Below are 26415 nucleotides of genomic sequence, written 5' to 3'. Positions count from 1 at the left end.
CCTGAGGATCCAGACAGACCAGGAGTGACTCCAGATTAACCCTCTTTTTTTCTTTTACTTACCCTCAGATGACATAGGCCTGTCTAGATATTTCCTTCCACAATGGTTGTCCCTGATTCCCAGGACAAAATGTACTACCCTCCTGACGACCTACAGAGGGATGCTCATGTGCCTGATTTGAACTCCTATCTGGAAATGTACAGGAAGTCACTGGAGAATCCAGAAGGTAGGTCAGGCATGTCTGTTGTTACATGGTGTCACCATGCTTACCTGCCCAATTTCCCTACAAAACAAATGCCATTTTTGTTGTAGCTTTTTGGAAGGAGATAGCTGATGAGTTCTTTTGGGAGAAGCCAGCGACGGGGCCAATGCTGCAGTACAACTTTGACGTGACAAAAGGCAACATATTTATCAAATGCATGGAAGGAGCTCAAACCAACATGTGCTACAATGTCTTGGACAGACATGTGAAGGATGGGAACCTCGGTGACAAGGTTGCCTATTACTGGTAAGGAATAACATGCCCCCGGTGTGAAGGATGGCTTTGATGGGAGGCACAGCCTGGAGTTATGTCAGGTATTCCAGTCTATAACAACTGCTGTGTCCTCTGTGCCAACAACACTGCACTAGATGAAGCACGCTTAGTAAGACCACAATATCAGGGCTTCACTCTTTCTCCTTTCTCTCTTGAAACAATTAAAAACATTTTAAAGCAAGCAAAGCATTCTTAGCTTAGCAAAGCTGTTCTTAATGTTGTTTTCACATCACATTGTGGCATGTATTTGCTCTGTCAACTCAAAAGCTTTGCCAACAAGAAGTAGTTGCTCTGCAAGTTCAGCTGTATAGGGGTTCTGCATTACATGGGCACTCTGGAGATTACCCACACAACTGTTCTGATACTGTTTGCACCAAATAAAGCACATGCAATATGCACCATATCTGATGGTTGCAATGAGAGCTTCAGCACACCATGTGGAGATGAAAAACTGTGTCAGTTTGCATGTTATCAGGGACTACTTCACTTGCTTTAACTAGCATTTAAACACTGCTTAAGTTTTAGCTTGTGCTCAAATTTTTCAAAACTGTCTTAAATATGAATGCTGTACAATAAGTAAGACTGTAAATTGTATTTAAAATTCTGCAAGGAGTCCTGCTCTTTACTTTGAGTTGTTTTCTGAATCAAATAGTTGTAACCACAAGATAAAAACAAAAAATACAAATAGATCAGTAGATGATTGCATTCCTCTGCTTGTCAGTGACGAGCATTGTTTTAATATAGAATGTGCTTAATTATCTTCTGACTTAAATTGTTAATTAGCACAAAATCACATTTCTTGTGGGAAACCATCTGTCATTGATATTTGATATTAAATAAAAAATGAAAAAGAGAGATGGAGTAAAATGTTTTAATTTTTGGAATTAGCCCTCAATCATAGGCGCACTAAAGAAACCTCAGAGGAATTTTATGTTGTTACCTGGTAACAAAATTTGCATAATTTTGATTAATTTATTATTATTATTATTATTATTATTATTATTATTATTATTTATTATTAATTTATTCTGAAAATAGAGGCATTGCATTATCGGAATTGCACAATAAATGATAAACTTAAAGAAAAATTATTTGCACTTAAAAAAACAGGAAAAAAATTAATTCTGTTTCCTATATGCATCATCAATAATCTCAGCACTTTACAGAGAAAACAGTTGAGTTTAAGTTAAATGCCATTTTATTTTATCCCATTATACTTTGATTCATAGAATGCAATTATGTAAAAAGTAGCTGAGCTAAGAAAAGTAATAATAAAATGTTTGCTGTGCACATACTGTATCAATAAAGCAGCATGTCACAGTAAAACAGTTCTGAATTTATTTGGCTTTTATAAACTATTAACTACTATTAAACTCAGAATTGGGAACAACCATGTCTGCTGAAACTTGAGAATTGCTGTTGTCATTTGGCATAAATTGACAAAGAGAAGTTCTTATAAAATCGTATAATACATGGACTTACCAAGTCATATAATCAGCTGCTTTGTTATTATCTATTTATTTTGAGCCACAAAATGCGGAAAACACATATATGTTGGACACTACAGTTTTGTACTGTCATTATAAAAAGACTCATTTAATTCTTTGAGTCAACAGACTTAATTAATAGTAAATATGTCATAATATTTACTCTCATGCCATCAGTGCTCCTCAGGTCACTTTTTTTAAGTACGAGTTGCTTCATTAATGTTTGCATTGTTTTCTTCTTGTAATCAGCTACTTCAGCCTCCGCAGGTGGGTGATCAGGCTGATACCAGCTTGCTCCATATCAGCGTATATGTGCTGACGTGTCAATCACAGTGATACATTGGTTTGCAAATAACTGTCCTGACAAGCATCCAAACCAAATATAAACTCAGTAACAACTGGAACACCTTATCTTTCCAGTGAACTTTTAAAACTCAGTGGACAGTTTCATATTGTCTCATATTTCCTGAGAAAAGAGGTTTTGGAGGAAAATGTTGATGTTATCTACAAGAGCTGGATGGATTTAGTCATTAGCAGAAAACGTAAACTTCATGATTAGCTGACTTGATTAAATGAAATGTTCTCCGATTCTTGCTAGGTGTAGGATTTTAGCTGCTTAAGAGTTCAGAGTCTTCTGTGTTGGATTTGTGTCACACACATTAAATGTTTTCAGTAGGTCCAGCATGCAAGCGAGCCGGGTAATCTCTTCCTGCAGAGCTGTGTTGTTGTAACATGTGCAGAATGTGGTGGGACATTGTCTTGCTGAAATGAGCAAATTCTTCCTTGCATAAGATATTGTTTGAATGGCAGCATTAGTAACTCCAAAAGCTGCATCCCCAGTTCTGTATTAATTGCTCCTCTTCTCGGAGAATGTACTGTAGCATCCATGTTTGTTTTTTTTTTTTTTTAAAGAAATCAAAGTCAAGGGTTTCCAAAGTAGTTTGGTCTCACCTGAGCCCATAAACGGCATCAGTTTCAAGATTTTTTTTTTTTGTTTTTGCATGGTTGAAATTCATCTGAATCTTTTAAGAGCTTTTGCAGATCATTAAGAGAATCAAGCGTGTTTATCATTTTGTACATTGACTTCACAGGGAGGGAAACTCACCTGACCATCACATGACCATCACCTATCGCCAGCTGCTGAGCCACGTCTGCCGCTGTGCTAATGTGCTTAAACAATTGGGTAAGAAACAGAAGTACACCTCAGCAACAAAGTTGCTACATAACATAACTACATAACAGTCATATTAACGTCCCACAGAAAAGATTAGAAGTACACATCTCAGACAGCAGACACCTTTGCATCAGTGCTTTATTATTGTAATATATATATATATATATATATATATATATATATATATATATATATATATATATATATATATATATATATATATATATATATATATATTTCTATATGTATATATATATATATATATATATATATATATATATATATATTTATATATATTTATATATATATCTATATAGATATATATAGATATATATAGATATATAGATATATATAGATATATAGATATAGATATATATCTATATATATATAGATATTTTATCCTCTTGTTGTTTATTTACAATAATAAAGCACTGATGCAAAGGTGTCTGCTGTCTGAGATGTGTACTTCTAATCTTTTCTGTGGGACGTTAATATGACTGTTATGTAGCTCATGCAGATGATGAATGCTAAAACTTTATGTGCTCTTGCTGCAGACACACTGTGCTGTTCGTGTCTGGCTTGCATCATCATTGTCAGTGTTAAAACTGAGCTTAAATGCTCCTCACACCAATCCCTTTTGGGAATTTCATCCTTCAAAATGTGACAATCATGTTTTTCTTTGATGAAGGTGTGAAAAAGGGAGATAGGGTGTCGATCTATCTACCCATGATCCCAGAGCTTGTGTACACCATGCTGGCCTGCGCCCGGATAGGTGCTGTTCACTCTGTTGTGGTAAGCATTGTGATAATATTTCATTATTTCTAAAATATAAAATGGACAGTCTCCTTTTTTTCTGGTGAACCAGCTGTTCTAACGTCTGTATAATTTTCGCAGAGAATTAACATGTTGGTTGTCTGAGTTTATCCCATTTACCCTATTTCCTCAGAAAAAGGCCAGCTGAACTTGAGTTCTTGCTGCTGTTGGCGAGGACTGCCTCGCTCCAGCAGCTATCAGATGTGTTTGGTGTGAACACAGAAATGACAGCACCTGCACTGGATAAATGGGTCAGGCATTTGCTGGCTGTTTCCAGCCTGGGAAGGCAAGCACGCCAACGTAATTTTAGACGTTTAACCTTCCTCTTTCATGCAAAGGTTAGCAGCTGTGTTAAAAATATCTACAGGCTTCAAGGTGGACTTTTTATGACCAGCAAAGGTTTGTTTTTGGCAGACTCAAGTGTAATCGACCTTGTCTGCACTGGGCCGTTGTTGTATGCTTTCCAACAGAGTTTTATTATATTAAACATGAACAAAACTCCGAAACATAATGCTCTATGAGATTACGCCAGCCTCTTGGATTCACATGTTTCTATTAATGTTTATCATCAATAATCTTGACATAAAATCCAGACAGTTATGAAGTTAGGCCAGCTCAGTGCAGCCAACTCAATGACATTTTGCTGAGTCCAGAGTCCTCAGTGACCTGATTCATAATGCTGCCATCAACACTGAAACTTTATGCTCCATGAACTATTAACCTTGGCCAGAGAACAGGGAAGGCAGACAATGACAATCATGTAAAAGAGAAATTAAAGGTTGGCTGGTTTGTTATGTAAATTTAAACTAAGTTACTCATCTATAAATGGTGAAGCGAGGGAACAGCATGTGGCATCAGTGTGGCCGCTGCATTTAAAGTTATTTCAATTTCAGACATGGCAAAGCTTGGATTTTGGCTTCTTTGACTCGTACAGTTTCCAACCTTCATAAAATAAAATAAAATAAAATAAAATAAAATGATTGAGGTGATTCTTTGGGCTCCTTTCCCTCACGTAGTCTTGAACCTTGGCATTACAGTATACCTCTCCACAACTAAAGATTTTTATTCTTATTTCAACCAACTTATTTTCATTGGTTTGATTTCAGCTCCGCTGTATTTCCTTGTTATCTGCAGTGGTTCTGTTGTGAAATTAGTAAGAGATGAACTCAAAGCAAAATTTACAGGTAGGTAGATGATAGCAAATATGAACAATGTTTTAAACCAGAGGTGCCCAATCGGGTCCTCGAGATCTACCATCCTGCCGTTTTTAGGTGCAACCGTTCTCCAACACACCTGAATCAAATAAGTGGCTCATTAGCAGGCCTCTGCAGAGCTGAATGACATGCAGAAGAGGAATTCAGCTATTTGACTCAGCTGTGCTGGACAGGGGTTGAATCTAAAGGTTGCAGGATGGTAGATCTCGAGGACTGGACTTGGGCACCCCTGTTTTAAACTGACAAGGTCAAAACCAAAACCAGTTGTAGGAAAACCAGAACCAGTTGCAGAAATACCAAATAGAAATACAAGAACACAAGAAGAGTCTCAGGATAGGACTTATATGGGAGTAAACAACAGTGTGAATCTGGGAATGCGGTAAATCAACAAAAATTAATATAGTGAGGAAGGTAGTGACAAAATATAAGGCAGGTGCTTGACCATCAGGTAAGCCATAGGAAGCAAAATGAAAAAGTCTGCACAAAGTAACAAATTCTACAGGATGAAACAGGAAGTAAAGCCATCTGACTGTATAGTAAAACAGAAACAAGTTAGATTAGAGTGGAAATCTGAGAACAGAACAAATAAAAACAACATGAACAAAAACACTTTGAAGACCACAATGTTACTGTACCCGGAATTAAACCCCCCAACACACATTTATGAATAATACTCTTAAATTTAAAAAGATTGATTAAGATGTCACTAAAAATATGCAAATGCAACTAAACCTGGAATGTAAACATACAAGAATAGGCAGATGAAATTATCATAAAATTAAATCTTTAAACCAGGTAATTGAGTTAAAAGTCAAATCACTCCTGCATGTATTTACATAAACTAATTTAAATGGATGGTGCATGCTCCATTGTTCTCATCCAGTCCAGAGAAGACAAAGCCTTTAATAGCATGAAATGTCACAATGGAAAGCATGCATCATGTTGCAAAAACATTTAAATACCAGTCTATATCACTGAAGCCAGATTTCAAAGAAAGCTGCTCTAATTTTCCTGTTTCTTCTGTCAAACAGTAAAATGTGTTAGAAAGTTTGACTGGAAAGCTAGCCTGGACTGACGGCTTTTCTCTTACAAATTCCAGTTTTATAACCACAGCTTCATCTAAAAAAAAATCACCCGACGTTGACTGGCTAGTTAACTGCCGAGGGCAAATAATAACCATAGCTTGACTTGGTAGATTACTCTATCACACTGACAAGGGCTAAAAGCTTTTGTGGGTTAGAAAGTTGGAGATGTAGAAAATAATAGTCGGTCTCTGGCGGTGCACTGCCATGCCAAAGCTGCCAGCCTGAGGAAACATTACGCTACATGACACTTAGCAAGCTGGTTGAATACCAGTATTCAGATAGAGAGAGGTGGAAAATAAAGTGTTTGTGCAGCAGTGGGTGGGGGTGGGGGCACAGAGAAAGGAAGTGTCATCGAACAAACAAGAGGATGGATGAAGACATTAGTACAGCAACGCAATGACAAAAGTAAAACATATAGACATATATGTTGATTCACCACATATGTGTGTGTATGTATATATATATATATATATATATATATATTTATATATATATATATATATATATATATATATATATATATATATATATACATTTAAAAAAAAAAAATATATATATAAAATATAAATATATATACATATATGTATATATATATATACATATATATATATATATATATATATATATATATATATATATATATATATATATATATATATATATATATATATATATATATATATATAAAAATAATGCTCTGTAAAAAAAATCTATAGGTCAGTGTTTGAGTGTGAACTTGTGTGGTTACTCGCCACCCTTTGCACACACTGACCTGCACCTCCAAAACTGCAGAAACCTCATCTTTTCTTTGTTATAATGACTCATCTTTCAAATAGAAATGCAGATTTCTAAAGCAGTCACTGTGTCATAAAGTATCAGGAAAAGTACACACTCTGCCACAAAGTGGCTGGAAATCCACTTAATCACACTGTTCAAACCCAGATTATAAATGTATCATTTTAACATTTCTTTTTAAGTTCGGTGAACAAATCATTTAAAGAAAAGAGCTGAGCTGAGCTCACTGAAAATGTCACGTTTACAAAGCTTTCATTGCACAGCTGTGTAAGGAAATTAAATCCTTTAGCAGAGACAACTCTAGATAATGATAAACATTGATTTTTCCATTCAATTTAAGTTCACAGAACCTTGTTAAATTAACTCAGAAAAGCTTTGCACCTGGTTGCCTTACTTAAGTAAACTTCCCTTAATATTGCCTTTTCCCCCCTCTTATAGGTAATAATTATGTAAAAGCACTTTACTTGGAAGCACAGGTGTACAATCCAGGTGCTATAAAGTAGAAGACCCGCCATGTTTTTGGATCTACCTGTGCATTTAGAACAGATGTTTACACTAACAGGCTCATCTACCTTGCAGTGGAGCTGAGCTGAATAAAGTCAGCTGGTTTAGTGATGGTTGGAACAGCTGCCGGACAGGACTTTTACTTTATGGCACCTGGATTATACACCTCTAGTTGGAAATGCTAAAAGTGCTGACATCATGTCATAATCGTCTCGTAAATAATGGCTTCTGATCTCAGCAGATACTCTGATCTGCTTCATGGGCTTTACTAATAGCCTTTCTTAACAACCAGGATTCGCCTTTACCTGTTATTTTATCTTATTTTGCTCCTTGTATGTTCAGTTTGCAGGCTTTTCCTCCAAGTCTCTGAGTGATAGGATTATGGATGCTCAAAGCGGTGTTCTGGTGACGGCAGGTACGTCTCGTGTTTGAGAAGTCTGTTTAAACCTGCATACAACAGCAGCACCAGGATGTAACATGTTTTAAATGTTTCTATCCTTTTTTACTTTTTTGTAATACGTCATCATGTGATGTTCCGTCTACCTGTTCCTCCTTCTCTAATTAATACACAGATGGTGTTTACAGAGGAGAGAAGCTGATCAACCTGAAACAGATTTCAGACGAGGCTTTGGAGAAGTGCAGGGAAAAGTAGGTCCTGCTTATATGACCAAGAGTCTGCCAGTTCCCAGCAACCACTTGTATTTACACTAGATGCTCCTGCTGGTAATAGGACTCAGCCCCTTGAACATGAGTCACTGCACACACACACACACACACACACACACACACACACACACACACACACACACACACACACACACACACCCATATACATGCAACTCAATCAGCTGTTATCAGAGAGGCTGAAGAAACACCACTGGGCTTTTAGATTACATAGTTGCCAGGCAACATGGAGCACTTAGATTCATCAGGGAAGCCCAAGCTGCTCGCCTGTCATGGCAACAAGAGACTGGGAGGGATGCTGGGATGGGTTGTCGTTGAAGGGGAGTGGGGGGTGGGGGGTGGGGGGGGGGGGGGGGGGGGGGGGGGCATGAAGTACCTGCTTTACAGATGTTTAAATTAACTCAAATTTCAATGTTCTCATTGCAAATCATCCATTGAATTTACTGTTAATGGAAAATATTATGTATTTTAATTGCCACTGATTTCTAGCTAAAGTCTAATGTCTTTGGAAAGCAGAACCATTCATGCACTCTCACTTTTATCTGATTTTCTCAGAGATTCATTGAGTGTCACTAAATGCCTGGTTGTCAGGCACCCTGCTCTGAGGAGAACATCTGGAACGTCATGCAACAAACTACAGGTAGATATGATTTGTTTTACAGCTATGCTCTTTTATAACCTATGTACAAGATCACATCAAGCAAAAGCATTAAATAAAATACACATGGTTGCATTTATTTTCTTTGTAGTAAGCCTTTTTTTTAATTATGACTTTATTACAGAAGTGATTCATATTTTTGCCATATAAAATTTAAATTCATATCTACTGACAGAATAAAAAGTATCTTACCAGTAATAAACATTGACCAGAGTGCTCGCAGTTTAGAAAAAAACACCATCTACCACACAAGTGATCAGATTGTCACTTAAAAAGCATCTCAGTTTGTGAAATAAGCTGCTTTTTAAACACACTTTTGACAGCGAGTGTTGTGAAATGTCAAAGTCAAAATTTTTTAAACAACCAAATAAAATCACAGACACCTTCCTGAAATATTGCACTCTATCGCATGATGTTATTTAAAAGTATTTTCCCTTTTTTTTTTTTTTTTTTTGTTTCTTGCAAGATGAACATGTTCATATTCAACATGACTGTGTAGCAGTGTCAGAAAGCAGGAAACATTTATATTTGAGCTTTCACTCGATGAGATCCACAGTTCTTAAATCTACAGAGGACTTGATTATTTCAGTCATGTTTGAAAGGAGGTCTGCAGTAAATTGCTTTCAAAGGTTTCCTGTTGTGCTGCTTGCGTGTGTGGAACCCAAAATGAGCAGCTGCAATGAGCGGGTTTATGTTTTTAATCTGCGCTGTTGTGCATTCAGACCCCCTGGGACTCAGAGCACGATGTGTGGTGGGACGAGGCAATGAGAGACTCCCCTGAGGAGTGCGAACCCGAGTGGCTGGATGCCGAGGACCCGCTGTTCATCCTGCACACCAGCGGCTCCACAGGCAAACCCAAAGTAAGACGTAGGTTCGTGTAGAAACAGTAGAAATTGGAGATGCTCCAATGAATTAGGAACAAACTGTATATTTTCAATAATTCACATAATTTATTCTGCATTCAAATGAATCTGTAATAACTTTACTAATTTGTTGTTGTGAAACGATAAAAACTTGTGGTTTTTGTATGTTAGAAGGCACAATAAGGTTACTGCTCCTGTGCATTTTTGTTCTGACTGACTTTACTCTTTCTCTGTCACACACACACACACACACACACACACACACACACACACACACACCTTCATGCACGTGTCCTCTTTCCCTTATTTTTGCTGTCCTCTGTCTTTGTTGACTAATCTTTTTGCTCTGTGCAGGGTGTCGTCCACACTGTCGCCGGCTATCTGCTCTACACCTCTTTGACCTTCAGATATGTTTTCGACTATCACCATGACGACGTGTACTGGTGCACGGCAGACATCGGCTGGATCACTGGCCACTCCTACATCACCTACGGCCCTCTTGCAAACGGTGCTACAAGTGTCCTTGTGAGTCAGATCATCACACATAAAAGCATTAACACTCCAAACAGAGTTGGAAAACCAAATCTGGCTAATCAGTTTGCGTATGTGTGCGTACCGGTGTGCAATTCCAGTTTGAAGGCATCCCTGTCCACCCTCATGTTGGCCGGCTCTGGGAGATCATTGAAAAGTACAAAGTGACCAAGTTTTACACGGCTCCCACAGCCATCCGCCTGCTGATGAAGTATGGGCAGGAACCTCTGCAGAAGTAAGTGAAAGCATCGTCTGAAAGTCACTGCAGCTCAGATTAAAGCATCAGTTCAGGAAAAGGTTATTCCAGAAGCTGCAGAATGTGTTTCAAAGCACAGCTTGACATCAGAGCTGTTTTTGCAATAGGACTTCTTCAGCCTTTCATATGAAAACTTCCACCTTTTAGTTTCAAAGACCCCACATCACTTTGTTCTCTTCTTATGAAACATTTAGCTCAGCCTTGAAGACATCAAATTATGTGCGATCGCTGTTGGGCTGTAAATATTTCATTACTTGTTTAGTTTTTTTAGAAGCTGTAAACAGAACCCATTGGTCACCTGTAATGGTTTACAAGCTATAGACATTATCCAAGTGGTTCCTGTATTATTAATAGTTTCTGAGCATTTTATGTTGGAAAGTGGTGCTAAGATGAAAACCCTGAGGATCGGATAATTAAGATATTATAACTCAGGCAGGTGTTTCTAAAAAGCAATGTCTGGCTCTGGCAGCTGGCTCTTCAGCAGAAATGATGAGATCCTTGCAGGAATCCTCTCCAGAGAGCTGCAGACAACCGATGAACAGGTGATAATCTGGAATGCAAACTAGATTGTTAATAGCGCTCAAATACTCTGACTCAGACAGGAAAATCCTTGAGGTCTGGTGTTCCTTTCCATCCATCGAACGAAGGAAAACAAGGTTGGTCCATAATCCAACTCTAATCTGACAGATCAGCCAGAGATCACAAAAAAACACAAGATTTGAGAGGCAGAGACTATAAGACCGGTGGGTACAGTAACCCTGGGAGGGAGAAACAAGTCCTAAATAAAAGGCCAAACCAGAGCTGGATAGACACAGAAGACAACTCTGACAATCTGTATATATAATATGTATGTATGCATGTATGTATGTATGTATGTATGTATGTATGTATGTATGTATGTATGTATGTATGTATGTATGTATGTATGTATGTATGTATGTATGTATGCATGTATGTTTGTATGTATGTATGTATGTATGTATGTATGTATGTATGTATGTATGTATGTATGTATGTATGCATGTATGTTTGTATGTATGTATATGTTTTTTATATAATATGTATGTATGCATGTATGTTTGTATGTATGTATGTATGTATGTATGTATGTATGTATGTATGCATGTATGTTTGTATGTATGTATGTATGTATGCATGTATGTTTGTATGTATGTATATGTTTTTTATTATGAACGTTTGGAGAAATGTAATGTTTTTATGATAATAATTGTAGATAGATAGATAGATAGATAGATAGATAGATAGATAGATAGATAGATAGATAGATAGAACTTTATTCATCCCTAAAAGGGAAATTCAAAGTGTCTGGCGACTCAATAAAACACTAAAACACTCACTCTTCCACCTCTCAGTGCGTATTAAACATAGATAAATAATTGCTCAGACAGACATAGGTTAAAAACTCATTAAAAACAATAAAAACAGCATAAGCCACTCTCCCTTGCCGATGCATGTACATGTGGGGGTACAATTCAGGAGGTTTTATTATATAGTCTGATGGCCGTGGGAATGAAAGATCTCCTGAAACGCTCTGTTCTGCAGCGTGGCAAGAGAAATTGACTGCTGCGGTTGCTCCTTTGCTCCCACAGGAATCCATGGAGAGGGTGTTTGCTGTTATCCAATATTGTTCTCAGTTTATTCAGCGTGAGTCTCTCCACTACTGTTCCCAGAGAGTCCAGTCTCCTACCCAGCACTGAGCCCCCCTTTTTGACTAGTCTCTCCAGCCTCTTGCAGTTTCTGTAGTAAGGCTGTGCCCCCAGCACACTGCTGCATAAAAGAGAGAACTGGCCACCACTGATTGATAGAACATGACCAACATGTCCACACACACGTCAAAGGACCTCAGCGAGCGCAGGAAGAACAGGCGACTCTGTCCCTTCCTATAGAGGGCATCAGTACTGCAGCACCAGTCCAGCCGTTCATTGATGTGAACGCCCAGATATTTGTAACTGTGCACCACCTCAATGTCCTCCCCCTGTAAGGAGACTGGATGATGGGGAAGCTTCTCCTTTCTGAAATCCAGGATCACCTCCTTTGTCTTTGCTGTATTCAAGTGCAAGCAGCACCTGTGACACCAGTCTCTGAAAGAGTTCACCAAGTTCCTGTATTCAAACTCCTGCCCATTCTTGATACAGGCCACAATAGCCGTATCATCAGAGTATTTTTGTATGTGGCAGGACTCTGAATTGTACCGAAAGTCCGCTGTGTAGAGGGTAAACAGGAAAGGTGCAAGCACCGTCCCCTGTGGCGCTCCAGTGCTACTCCTGATGGTCTCAGAGACACAGTTCCCAAGCCTGACATATTGAGGCTTATTGCATTATTGTAATGCAATAATTGAAATGTTAAATGATTGTATGTAAGTGCAGCTGTTGTAGATGTTTAAATACCTTTTAAATTGTACTTTGCGTGCCCACGGACTGCAGATGGAAACTATCTAAGGCTAAATCTGGTGTAAGGCATCTTTCGTTGATGTATTTTATACATGGTCCCTGACAAATAAACTTTTTAAAGAAAGAAAGAAAAGACAAAGGAGAGATGCCTTCAGAGGCAGCTGGGAAAGACCAACGTCAGCTCAAGACCATGACGAGCTGGTATGTTTTATGTATGACCTGAACTTTCTGTGGTTATTTGAAAAAGAAAGTGAACCCTTTTTGTAAGTGTTTGGTCTTAACATTTGATAATTACAGCTTAACATGAAACAATACAGTAAGTTCACCTCAAGTTCAAACTATGCAGAGAAACTCAAAAAAACTCAAAAGCTACATCTCAGACTCCACAGGCCTAAGTTGGAATGATAAAATACAAGAAAGTACCACTAGAAACTGAATGAGGGTGGCTCAGTTGGAAAGGTTGCCAAGAGAAAAAAACGAGAAAATTTCCAGAAAGATGAGACCAAAGTGGAGTTTTTTTTCCCCCTCATATTGCACAGCAGCTGTTTGGAGAAAACTACACACATTACCGCAGCACAACCCCTCATCAACTGTCACACAAGGTGGTGGGGGGATGATGAACTGAACTCTGCATACCAAAGTACTCCAGACATAAATGTGAGGAAATCTTTCCAAAAACGGAAGTAAAAGGAGCACTTTCATCAGCGCTGCTCTCACGGAGCTTCAAAGTCCAGACCTTAACCTGGTTTAAATGCTGCGTTGAGACTGAAAATCATGGGCATACATGAACAACTTCAAATTTAACCCTCTGATGCATGAAGTATTAAAAAACATTGCCACATTTTTTCACATACAATATTTTATTCCAACAGACACGTAAAGACACTTTTCTTTGTTTTTAATATTTTCTTTTTACATTTTATTTGCTTTATTTATTCTATCTATTTTATAGAAATATTTATAAAATAACATATTGTCTTATTCATATACATATATATATATATATATATATATATATATATATATATATATATATATATATATATATATATATATATGTATGTATATATATATATATATATATATATATATATATGTATGTGTATATATATATATATATATATATATATATATATATATATATATATATATATATATATATATATATATATATATATATATATATATAATAGATGGAAATATAGCTATGAAAATTAAAAATAGTTATAAAAATAGTCATAAAAATAGACGATTGTCATTTATCAGTTATAGCTGGTAATTACATGTGCGTGTATATATGAAATTTTATCCTAGATTTGTTTATTCTTTAGTGAGTGGCAGTTTGTTGAATGACTCTCCTAATGTCCACTGGTCTATCAAAATTACAAATACACCATCCTCACTTGTGAATATACGATAAAACAGCCTTTAAATAGGTATCCACTGTAGTAGACATGGCCCTGCGATGGACTGGCGACCTGTCCAGGGTGTACCCTGCCTTTCGCCCAAAGACTGCTGGGATAGGCTCCAGCTTCCCTGCAACACTGAATTGGATTAAGCGGTTATGAAAATGAATGAATGAATGGATGTAGTGGACATGATGCATCAAAGGGTTAAAAGAACTGAAGCAACTTTGCAAAGAAAAGCAGACCGAAACTCCTCTGTTGTAAAAGACTTCACACAGACAGAGTAAAGACTTGATACTGATAAAAGATGTTGTGCGTGTAGAAGATACTGAATCATGTAGGGAAAACTATGTAATGTAGAGCTGAGTACTTCAGTTTTACGAGACACCAGATTATAAAACATCTATAGGTGAGGAGTGTCTGGACGGAGCATTGCAGTCAGAAGATGCATGTGATGGATGAGATCTGAAGCAGAGGCATCACTGATTCTTGTTTCTAGAAGAGGAGTCCAGACTTTGAGACTGTAATGAAGAACATGTATATTACAACAAAAAATAAGATTCAAAAGGGAACTCTGTTGACTTGTCAGGTATGACCTCTCCAGTCTGAAGATTCTGGGTTCTGTGGGCGAGCCCATCAATCCCGAGGCGTGGCAGTGGTACTACGATGTGGTCGGTCAGGGCCGATGTCCCGTTGTCGACACTTTCTGGCAGACGGAGACGGTAAGAAACACACTTTATTGATTAGACTCATGTTAGCCACAGGCTACAATTAAGTTTCAGAGACTCTCTCTAAAATAGTTCTGGCTATCACACTGTTTATTCCTCTGCAGGGGGGTCATGTATTGACTCCTTTGCCTGCTGCTACACCACTGAAACCAGGCTCTGCTGTAAGTAACAACTCCGTGTTTCTATGTAAATGATAAGCCTGCATCTTTTTAATGCAAGACAGACACAGATTAGTAATATCAAATCGTTTTCCTTAAGAAATAAATAACTAAATAGTGTATTTCTATGTAATGTTATTAATTTGTCCCATTTGTAAGATCTGCATGTACATGACAATGTCTTTGGTTGTTTTGGTAGAACTAAAAGACATATAGCCTGGTTTGGATTTTCAGTGTGCTAACTGATATGATATGGAGGAATTACTGCATCCATATAACCCACATGAAATGCACCACTCATATTTCAGACCTTTCCTTTCTTTGGGATTGAGCCAACCATCCTGAATGAACATGGAGAGGAACTGGAAGGCGAGGCTGAAGGTTATCTGGTGAGTCATAATTCAGTATGGTTACATTTTAGTAAGAAGCTGACCAGTTAGACTCACTTTTTTAAGTATCTGTACTTGTTTTGTTGCAGGTATTCAGGAGGCCCTGGCCTGGAATAATGCGTACTGTGTACAAAAACCACGAGCGCTTTGAAAACACCTACTTTAAGAAATTCCCGGGTTTTTATGTGACTGGAGATGGTGAGATGCTAAAATCCAAAATCTCTTGGTACTGAACAGAGGATTTTGTTGGAAAAAAAAGAAACAATTATAATAATAATTATATGTATAAAATAAAAATTGGGATTTCTTTGCTTCACAATTTTAATTTTTTTTTTTTGTTAAAAATCTATTTAAAAAAAAAAAAAAAGCAAATAATTCCTGATAATTTTTTTTTGCCACTTTTATTGTTTTTATTTATTTTTTTACTTGTCTTCTTGGGCACTATAGCAACAAAATGATGGTATGGCTACTGTGTTGTTTTTTCCAAACTGAAATTAAAAAACATGACGAGCAAAAAAGTTTTGGACATTTTTTTCTTGGTTGTTTTTAGTCTACAAAAATCAGCAATGTCAAAGAATTGTTAGAATCAAACTGGGACAAAAGCATACCGTCACAGCCCTAATATATACATATGTATTTGGGGAGTTATGCAAATTGTTTCCCCTCTTTCAGGCTGCAGGCGGGATAAAGATGGCTACTACTGGATCACAGGGAGGATAGACGACATGCTAAATGTGTCAGGTGCTTCAAAATGTTTCCGTCTCCCCGTCTTAAAACCTTTAAAGGAAGCTATGACTTAACTTATTTCTAGTTCTGGATTTAATATCTTCAACATTTAAACCTTGTTTTTAGTTCCTCACTGTATCCATTTGTCCTCCAGGCCACCTGATGAGCACAGCGGAGGTGGAGGCAGCTCTGATGCTGCACCCGGCTGTGTCTGAGGCTGCGGTGGTGAGTCGACCCCACAAGGTGAAGGGAGAGTGTCTCTACTGCTTTGTCACACTGAAAGACTGCAGGGAGTTCAACCACTCACTGGCGGAGGAGCTGAAGAGACTGGGTGAAGCTCTGACTCAGGATGCTTTTATCAGGGTTAAAAGAAAAAGTCACTTAAAACTATTTCTTCTTTATGCAACTAAAACGTAGAGCAGCAACACATAACTGGGAGAAATGACCTACTAAAAGTATTCATTGTTATGGCAGCATGATTTAAAGTTGGCACACATTTTTTCTGTAAAGAAGTCATCTCTGACTTTCAGTCCATACTTGTTGCATTCTGTACTGACTCTTCTTCTGCTTCGTTCCGCCAGTGAGGGAGAAAATTGGACCAATTGCCACACCAGACTTTATTCAAAATGCTCCAGCTCTTCCAAAGACTCGTTCAGGTAACAATTAAAACCCAACATCCTTCTTCCTTTAACCTCCACCTTCCTCCTCTGACACACATCTACTCTCCTTCAGGGAAAATCATGAGACGAATCCTTCGGCAGATCGCCCGGAACGACAAGGATCTGGGGGACCTCTCCACCCTGGCTGACCCTAAGGTAGTGGAGGTTCTGTTCAGCCAGAGGAGTGAAGCTGCAGCCTGAAGCAACACCTTCATGTCTCTTTCTTCTTACTATGCAACACTGCTGATGAAGACAACGACACTACTGTTTTTGGATCAGCATCCGAGTGTTTTTCTGTTCTCTTTCTGGACTGGATGATGGGGTCGGGATGAGAAAGGTGACTCTAAATATTCTGAAATACCAAATCTTTTGTGATGGTGGTTTGATTTCAGGCCAAAATGTCACACGTACTATTTGAAGTCTTTCACACGAGGAAGAAATGAATAAATTTGTCCTCTTAAATCTTGAATTTGAAATGTCAGCTTTGCACAGTTTGTCTCTGACTGCCCCTGCTGTATTTTTTCCTCTCTTTTTTTGTGATACGTTTGTATATAACCTGAGAATAAAGAGTTTAATCCATCTGCTGCTTTTCTTTCATCTTCAAACAGAGCAGCTGACTGTCACCCTCATGTGGCAGAAATAATCCTCTGCAGCTGCCTGACAGTAAAGCCTTTAAAAAAAAAAAAAAAAATCTTTCTCCTGCTGAGGCTTTTTTCCAGTGTTGTCTAATGATGCACCAAGCACACACGCACTGATCCTGAAGATGTGATCTGTGCAGCTGGGAGCAGCGATTATGGGAAACCAAAGAGATGAGAAGCTGCTTTATCGTAAGTGTGTTTGATGCTTTGAAATAAGCATCACTTGCCTTAAAAAGGACAAAAAGGGAACCATAATGGGTTTGTTTAAAGAGAGAGATTGCAGCAGGTTGTTGTGACCATTGTCAGACTGGGTGAATGTCTCATCATCCTGTTGTGTTGGCTCGTGTAGAGTCAGTGGGCTTCCCTCTTTGTTTCTCCTTGTTTATCTCCTCCATGTCACATGCAGGCAGCAATGCTGGTGTGCAGAGGTGGGGAGGAAAAAGACAAGAAAACAGACCAGCAATGAGCAATGTTACATCATCACCCCCAGTAGAGGCAGAAGGAGTGGTAACCATGACAACTCCTCACCCCATCCTCCCCACTTCTTCATATTCCCCCTTTCAACCCACCCTCATTTCCTGGTTCAAGCAGCAGCCTGCCGATGTTTAAATCTCACATCTCCCCCCTCTGCTTTCCAAATGTGTGTGTGTGTGTGTATGTATATATATACATATATATATATATATATGTATATATATGTGTGTGTGTGTGTGTGTGTGTGTGTGTGTGTGTGTGTGTGACCAACTGTCAACAGAACAATCAACAGAACAATAATGCAAGTTTGTAATGCTCTCATGTTGCATCGTTCATTAATTAACTGATAGTTATTTATACTCCAGCGGTTGAAAATACAGAAGAGGATAATAGAAATTACTATAATTCAGAAAAAGTCTCCAGAAGATGGATAGTTCACGCCTCTAAAAACTCCGGTAAATGATTTAAAAGATTAAAATTAGAATAAATTGTAGTTTGGGGCCAAAACATTCATATTTCGCATGCCTGACACATGAAGTTTAAATTTGTATAATGAAATACCCTGATAAGTTGTTTTTACAAACTGGAAAATACAAAATAAAACATCCCTTCTGTAAAAGTAGAGGAATACACAACACCAGGGATGGAAATAAATAAATTAAATAACTTTCTTGCAGGGAATAAAAGCACATTGCGGTTGTATTTCTAAATGAACAGAGTTAAAGAGTAAGGAAGTAAAAAGAGACACATTTACCTTACACCGAGTTTGGTTACGTTACATCACAGTAAGTTTCAAAGACACAGACTGAACACTGAATGCATCCTGTTCAGTGACTCACCAAATGCTTGATTTGATATGCTATGAAAATTAATCTATTGATACTTTTTTTCTTTTTAGGACAGGTTAAAACATTGTTTTGAATGAAGTAAAACACAGCGAAATAACAAATATGATATACCTTATTTCTGAAAACTATTTACAAAGGTAAAAGAAAAACTGTTTCCAGTGACATTAGTCATTTATGCAAGTAAATAACATGATAAATAAAGCAAATAATGGTAAATAACACAATAAATAAAGCAAATGATGATGGAATTAAAATTACACAGAGAGTTTGAGTAAACAACCCCAAAGGAGCAGCAATCTGATATAAAAACAGCCTCTGGTCTTTAGTTCTGTGTGATGCATCAGTCCTGGGAATTTAACCAAGTGATGCACACAAATACACACAGCAGCGCTCATAAAGGTGTTCACACTCAGTTTGATCTGAAACTAAAGTTTAATCATTCGTACAGTAATAATTACTTGATTTCAAATCAGTGAAACTGAGAGTTAACTAACTGCTTGTGGTGAAGAAACGTTGTGGTATTTTCATTATTTCATCAACCTAAAATATGGCTATTTAAAATAATGTGCAAATAATGAAAAAAAGTAGAAAGAAAAGTAAAAGTGATAAAATTATGCCATGTACAAGAAACAAAAGAAGAATTTAACAGTTTATTACATCTAAAGTTTAAAAGATGGCTGAAATGACATTAATATAACAGCCTCATATTAGGGGTGTATTTAATCTAAATGAGTTAACACGACCTTTGATCAATGTAATAATAAAAAGTATGTCAATGGTTCCAGTCTAATATGAAAACCATCAACCATGATTAAAAAAAAAAGCAGGCTGAATTTGCAATCTCAATCAGATCAGCATCATCTTATCAAAATCAGAAATCAGCATCCTGCGTTTCTCTGTCCTGTTTTACTGATTTACAGAGGTTTATAATCCAGGTGCCATAAAGTAAAATTCCTGTTCCAACCAATCGCCAAATCAGCTGAATTTAATTAGCTCAGCTCCACTTCCTGTTAGTGAAAACACCTGTTCTAAATGCACAGGTAGATCCAAAACCATGGTGAGACGTCTACGTTATAACACCTGTATTATACACCTCTGCTGATTTATGAAGCCTGAATTTCACAAACTGTGACTTTTAAAGCAGCGAGGAGAAGCTGGCTGATTCTGACAACGTTTCAGCAGACTGTCAATCTCAAAATGAAAGTGAATTATTTATGTGTTCATGTGGCAAGTGTGTGTCACTGTGTAAAGGAAGCTGTTGTAAAAATAACGTTGGGCTTAGTTTAGTGGGATTGGACTCTTTTTATGATTTAAATAGTCTATGGTGAAATAAAAGTCGATATAATTATTATAATTATAATCAGATAAGATAATAATGTTCATATTCTCTCGTATAATTAAAAGGTTTTGGGATGAATTTGATCGGAATAATGTCAATTTATTTTGCTTTGATAAAATATGCCTACACTTCAGACTTTTTATATTCTGCTTTACTTGTTTTTTAGCAGTGGAAGTTTCTCCAATGAGAAAAATTAAAATGACAAAAGAAAAAAAAACAAACTAACTGAAAACATTTATCCATTCATCCATTCTCCGCCGCTTATCCGGGGTTGGGTCTCTTGGGTAGCAGTCTAAGCAGGGAAGCCCAGACTTCCCTCTCCCCAGCCCCAACTCTGCGGGGGGTCTCGTTCTTTCGGTCACGACCCACAGCTCATGACCATAGGTGAGGGTAGGAATGTAGATCGACTGATAAATCGAGAGCTTCGCCTTCTGGCTCAGCTCCTTCTTCACCACGACAGACCGGCGCAGAGCCCGCATTACTGCAGACGCCGCACCGATCCGTCTGTCGATCTCACGCTCCATCCTTCCCTCACTCGTGAACAAGACCCCGAGATATTTAAACTCCTCCACTTGAGGCAGGACCTGACTCCCGACCCGGAGAGGGCAGGACAACTCGTACAAGGGGGTCCGGTACCCCATACTCCTGGAGTGCCCCCCACAGGAGCCCCCGGGGGACACGGTCGAATGCCTTCTCCAGGTCCACAAAGCACATGTAGACAGGTTGGGCAAACTCCCATGCCCCCTCCAGGACCCCAAAGAGGGTATAGAGCTGGTCCACTGTTCCACGACCAGGACGGAAACCACACTGCTCCTCCTCAATCTGAGATTTGACTACCCAACAGATCCTCCTCTCCAGGACCCCTGAATAGACCTTACCAGGGAGGCTGAGGAGTGTGATTCCCCTGTAATTGGAACACACCCTTCAGTCCCTCTTCTGAAAAAGGGGGACCACCACCCCAGTCTACCAGTCCAGAGACACTGTCCCCGATGTCCTCGCGATGCTGCAGAGACGTGTCAGCCAGGACAGCCCCACAGCATCCAGAGCCTTAAGGAACTCCGGGTGGATCTCGTCCACCCCCGGGGCCTTGCCACCAAGGAGCTTTTTAACCACCTCAGCAACTTCAGCCCCAGAGATAGGAGAGTCCACCCCCAAGTCCCCCAGCTCTGCTTCCTCATGTGAAGTCGTGTTGGTAGGATTGAGGAGGTCTTCGAAGTATTCCCTCCTCCATTTATTCATATAAAAAAGAAATGTAAACAGCTTGGAATATCAGGTGAATGCAGTGAAGAAGTTCTAAATTAAAAATTGCACAAACCAAGGTTCACTTTTTTGGAAAAAAGATGGAAAACCATTATTGAAAATGGCTATTTTTAAAATGAAAAATCCAAAACAGCAAAATTGTTAATTATACCCCCCCCCCCCCCCCCCCCCCCCCCCCCCCCCACACACACACTTCTTTTTCCGTCTTTTCCCAATCAACTTACATTACAATAACTTTACCATTGTCAGATATAAACAAACATATATTTCAAACACATAAAAACATAAACATGCCTGCACACATGCAACACACACACCCACAAAGACATATATACCCATACGTTCATAAAACAGTATCTGAGAGCATTGCATCAACCTTCACCATTTGTATCATGAAAACTAATATGCTGTAGAATTGATAAAATAAAATATTTTTAATATAAGAATAAGACTATAAAATGCCAATTCTGGTTTAAAATAATCCATTAATAGCTTTCATAAAAGATATTTCCTAACCTTTCTCTTAAAAACGTCACCACCCCCAGCTGCTTTCAGGTAAGGACCAGTACAGCTAAAGCATACGTTCTGGTCCTCGTTCTAGGGAATAAAAAAAACAAAACCACAGCCCCCAACAACCTTCCCCAGGATCTAACACACTGTGTTTAATTTTCTAAAACTTTGTTTTTTCTTCAGTCAAAAAATGCACACAGTTCTGCCTAATATAATTATAACTTATTTACTTTCCCTTTATGTTAATTTATCTCTGTTTGGTCTCGTTATACTTGTGTGAATAATGACTTTCAGTATTGTTTTTTTTTTACTGTACTTTATGATGCCAATAAGAAGGTCTCCTAACTTACTTTATCTTTTGCTTAGTTTTTCTCACTTTTGTAGCAAATTAATGAATATATCTGAAGTCTTTTTATATTTCCATGTGTGTTTTAGATTGGGCCTTTTCTAACATCCTACATTCACTAAGCTGATGAAGATGCTCTATAGTATCCCTCTTTCGTCTTGTGGCGTCATATTGACTGGTAGAGACACACCACCATCCAAACTGGCTGTTTTTGTGCTACCCGAGTGTTTCATTGCAATGCGTCTGAGCCTGTATGAAGCCGGAGCGATGTGAGCTTTGTGAATGTCTGGGTTTGTGCCAGTGTCATGACAAAGAATGGGCACATCCACAGCAAACTGCATCAACAAAAGGAGAATTAAAGAGGCACCAAATGAATGGCATCTTTTTTGTTTTTAGTCCTCAAAAGAAGACAGATGGTCTAACTGAACTAAAAGACCGTTGAACATTTTTCATTGCAAAGTGTGTGTTAAGAAGGACACTGAGACCGTCTGATGGAGGTTAACCTTGAATGGAGCTGAACTATGTGGAAAAAAAATGCATACTTTTAAGCAAATTAACGTACTGCATACTACTTGAGAGTAACTTGAGAGTTTTTATTTGCAACTACATTAAAGTTCACAGCTGTGACTTTGACTCTTCCTATCAGAGCCTGTTGAAGAATTTGTGAAAATGCAAAAGTAACTGTGGTCCCTTTCGATCACGTATTAATGATTAGCTCCAGAAAACACAAATGTGTATGCATTTGGGGAGAAATTACTGGCTGAGTGAAAACTTGAGTTCTGAAAAAAAAAGGAGATAAACTAACAATATAAACAGGAATCTATTTAACAGGATCACAGAATTTCTGATAATCTCCATTTTTGACAAAGTTAAGTTTGTGTAAGCAATGTAAACATGCTTGCATACACATACTGGCTTAAACATACAGTGAAAAAAATGTGCAGAATGCTGCGATCCACCAATTAGAGCTCTTCAACACGCTTCTTTTGGCTGCTTTCTTCAGGGAAGGTGGGGCGTCAAACGCCAGTCCTCGAGGGCCGGTATCCAGCAGGGTTTTGTTGTTTCCTTCTACCAACACAGCTAATTCAAATCAAATGGATCCAGCAGCTTCTTGTCCACCTATTTAGTAATTTTGGTCAGGTGTGTTGGAGCATGGTGACAACAAAAACCTGCAGGACTGGAGTCTGACACCTGTGGTCTAGAGGGTGCGGGAACGTTTTTGTTCCATTAAGTAATGTCAGTGAAATGCCCCTAGTTTTTTTTTTTTTTTTTAAAACCTAGGTAAATGAAAAAAGTTCCTCAGGCGAAAAGGGACAAATGATCTTAAATTTGGGTCAGTTTAAGTCTGAAGAGGAGAAAACCAGATGTATCATGGTTTATTTATCACCTGTTTATGACCATCATGACTTGTGCTAAAATACGTTCTTTTTACGCTGCAAACATCCAAAGTTATAGGTACCATTTCCCTGAGTACCTTGGTTACATGTACACATGTTACAAATAAACTCATTACTTCCTACTTGTGCTTAAGCTGTAAAATCACTTTGCTACAATTAGAAAATGATCACGATGAGGGCTAAAATATCTAGGTTAGGGTGAACATCACTGTCATAGATGCTATGGTATTAGTTCTCATGGTTTTGACAAATCATGTCAAAATGAAATGTTATTTCATATCTGTATTTAGGCTGTAAAATAATCATTATTTGTGTTAAAAAATGTTCTTTTTTTTTTATCACATTATTGCTTTTATCGAAACCATTTGTTTACTCTCATCACCCTCAGAATATTGAATGTAATTATAGTCCATAATTGCCTGCATACACACGCACAACACACACACACACACACACACACACACACACACACACACACACACACACACACACACACACACACACACACACACACGCACACACATCTTATTATCACATTTTGGGAAGGGGGGGTCTATCTTGTTCTGGCACTATGGGTCCTTCCATACCCAGCCGAATGTGAGATTAGGTTCCCAAGTTGTGAACTACTGGACGAAACTCCCCCAGTTAACAAAGTACTTCAAAATGATTCATTATTTATTTAACTTAGAAGACTTAAATTACGATTACACTCTTTATATTTACCATTTATTTCACTTCTGATAATTTGGTGAAGTTTTAAGAGCATTTTTTCTTAAAAAGGTGTTGGAGATGTTCTTGAACTGACACTTCTGTATTTATCTGTATTTGTCATGCTGAACTGGTCCCAGTACATATTTTGTCAGGGCGACATGCTTTTGATAGGATGCCAGCCTGAACGACGGCCCCCATGCTTCAGCTCTGGGTTCAAATGGTCATCACACTCCTCCACACAAAGGGGCTGCCTGTTCAATCTCACAATGGGACATTTCTTGTGGAGCTAAAAGCCTAAAAAAACTGGATACACAGCCTCTGTCATGCTGCTTCATCTGCTTGAGACTGCCGTCACAAAGACCTGCTGCCTCCTCGGGGGGAATAATGATGCAAGGGGTGAGGAGCAGGGAGGGGCCTCCAAGCAGCACAGCTCTCAATATGATTCACCTTGGGGCGAACGGTTTGCTAGCGAAGAGCATTGGGCTTTTTGTATCGTTGGCATGACAACCTCTCTGCAAATGGCCCAGCCAGTCTCATTGTGTCACTCAGTGTCTGTTTGAAGACTTTGTGCACAGCTACAGTCGTGTGCAATTTAGGGTCCAATTTTGCCAGAATGAAAAAAAAAATTACAGCATGAAGCAGCATGAAGGCCTCAGAGAGGTTACTGTATCTACAGGACACATTTAAGACAGTTAAATGTAATGGAGTGAAATATATATATATATATATATATATATATATATATATATATATATATATATATATATATATATATATATATATATATATATATATATATATATATATATATATATATATATATACATATATATATATATATATATATTTATATATATCTTTTAACTGTGTGAACCGTAGGTTGCTTCAATGTCATGTAAACAGACAGTTTCATGGCTCTTTGATTCTCTGAATATTTCATACAAAACACAAGATTTTGGATTCTTGTTGCCGGCAACAGGTTTCCATGTTGCAGATCCTTTAATTCTGACTCATGCATGATCAGCTGAATTTGTTCTGTTGCCAGCCAAATAATTTATTATCTTTCTATGTCATTATTCTTAATTTCTACTAACACTTCACTTTGTCGGATCAAAGTCTCTTATCAAAGTCTGTGAATCCCAGTCAGTCTTTATGTCAACTTTCACACTGATTATGTTTAGAATTAAAGTACTTCATGATTTGGTTTATTTACTTAAAAAAAGAAAAACATGGGTAAATTTATGAATTTATGATAGTTTGCTTTTAAACAGCCCTTTAAAAAAAAAATCAAACACAAATATCGTATTTTTTCTGGCTTACTGAGTTCGCAAAAGACATGACAATTATCCTAAAAAAGGGAAGAAAACATTGAAAAAATGAGAAAGTTGTTCTTGATGGCAAGGGAACAAAAAAAATCAATCCATTATAGGTAACAGAAAAGCTTCCCTATTGCATTTAGCTGTGACCAATCTATCAGCTGCTAACTTCAGATGGCCTGAAATACATTATAATCCTGTTTGCAGCTCTTTAGTCATAAAATCCATCTTTCAGAGCTTTAATAAGCAGCACATCTGTGGATCCCTTCAGTGACCTTAGACTGATGTAAAATGCCTGTATTCCAGCTCTGCCCATTTCTCCCAACGCTCAGGCTTTTTACAACTGTTAGCTGAGTCCTTGCACATCAGCTGCAGAACAACACAAAACAAAACAAGAGTAGGAAACAAAAGGGCTCATTTCATCGGTTTAGTCAAACGTACAGAGATTTGGGAATCTCTGTACGAGGAGAAACTGCTCTGAACAGTCAGACTGAGACGAG

The 26415-nt window shown here is 38.0% G+C and overlaps 1 protein-coding gene across 1 annotated transcript; it reads left to right on the top strand.

Moving 5' to 3' along the window:
* acss2l (acyl-CoA synthetase short chain family member 2 like) lies at positions 1–17649 on the top strand. Its single transcript, XM_079243468.1, has 18 exons — positions 1–226; positions 313–508; positions 3114–3205; positions 3885–3988; positions 7950–8022; positions 8180–8255; positions 8847–8931; positions 9672–9809; positions 10167–10337; positions 10445–10578; positions 15006–15138; positions 15249–15305; positions 15611–15691; positions 15781–15889; positions 16364–16432; positions 16572–16748; positions 16999–17073; positions 17150–17649. Exons 1-18 carry the CDS (start codon positions 103–105, stop codon positions 17275–17277), a joined length of 2022 nt encoding a protein of 673 aa, XP_079099594.1. The 5' UTR covers positions 1–102; the 3' UTR covers positions 17278–17649.
* The last annotated feature ends 8766 nt before the right edge of the window (positions 17650–26415 follow it).

This window comes from Telmatherina bonti (genome assembly GCF_933228915.1).
Source record: "Telmatherina bonti genome assembly, chromosome: 7".
Taxonomy (NCBI): domain Eukaryota; kingdom Metazoa; phylum Chordata; class Actinopteri; order Atheriniformes; family Telmatherinidae; genus Telmatherina; species Telmatherina bonti.
Note: the sequence above shows the minus strand (reverse complement) of the source record. Positions and strands in the feature narration are given on the sequence as shown.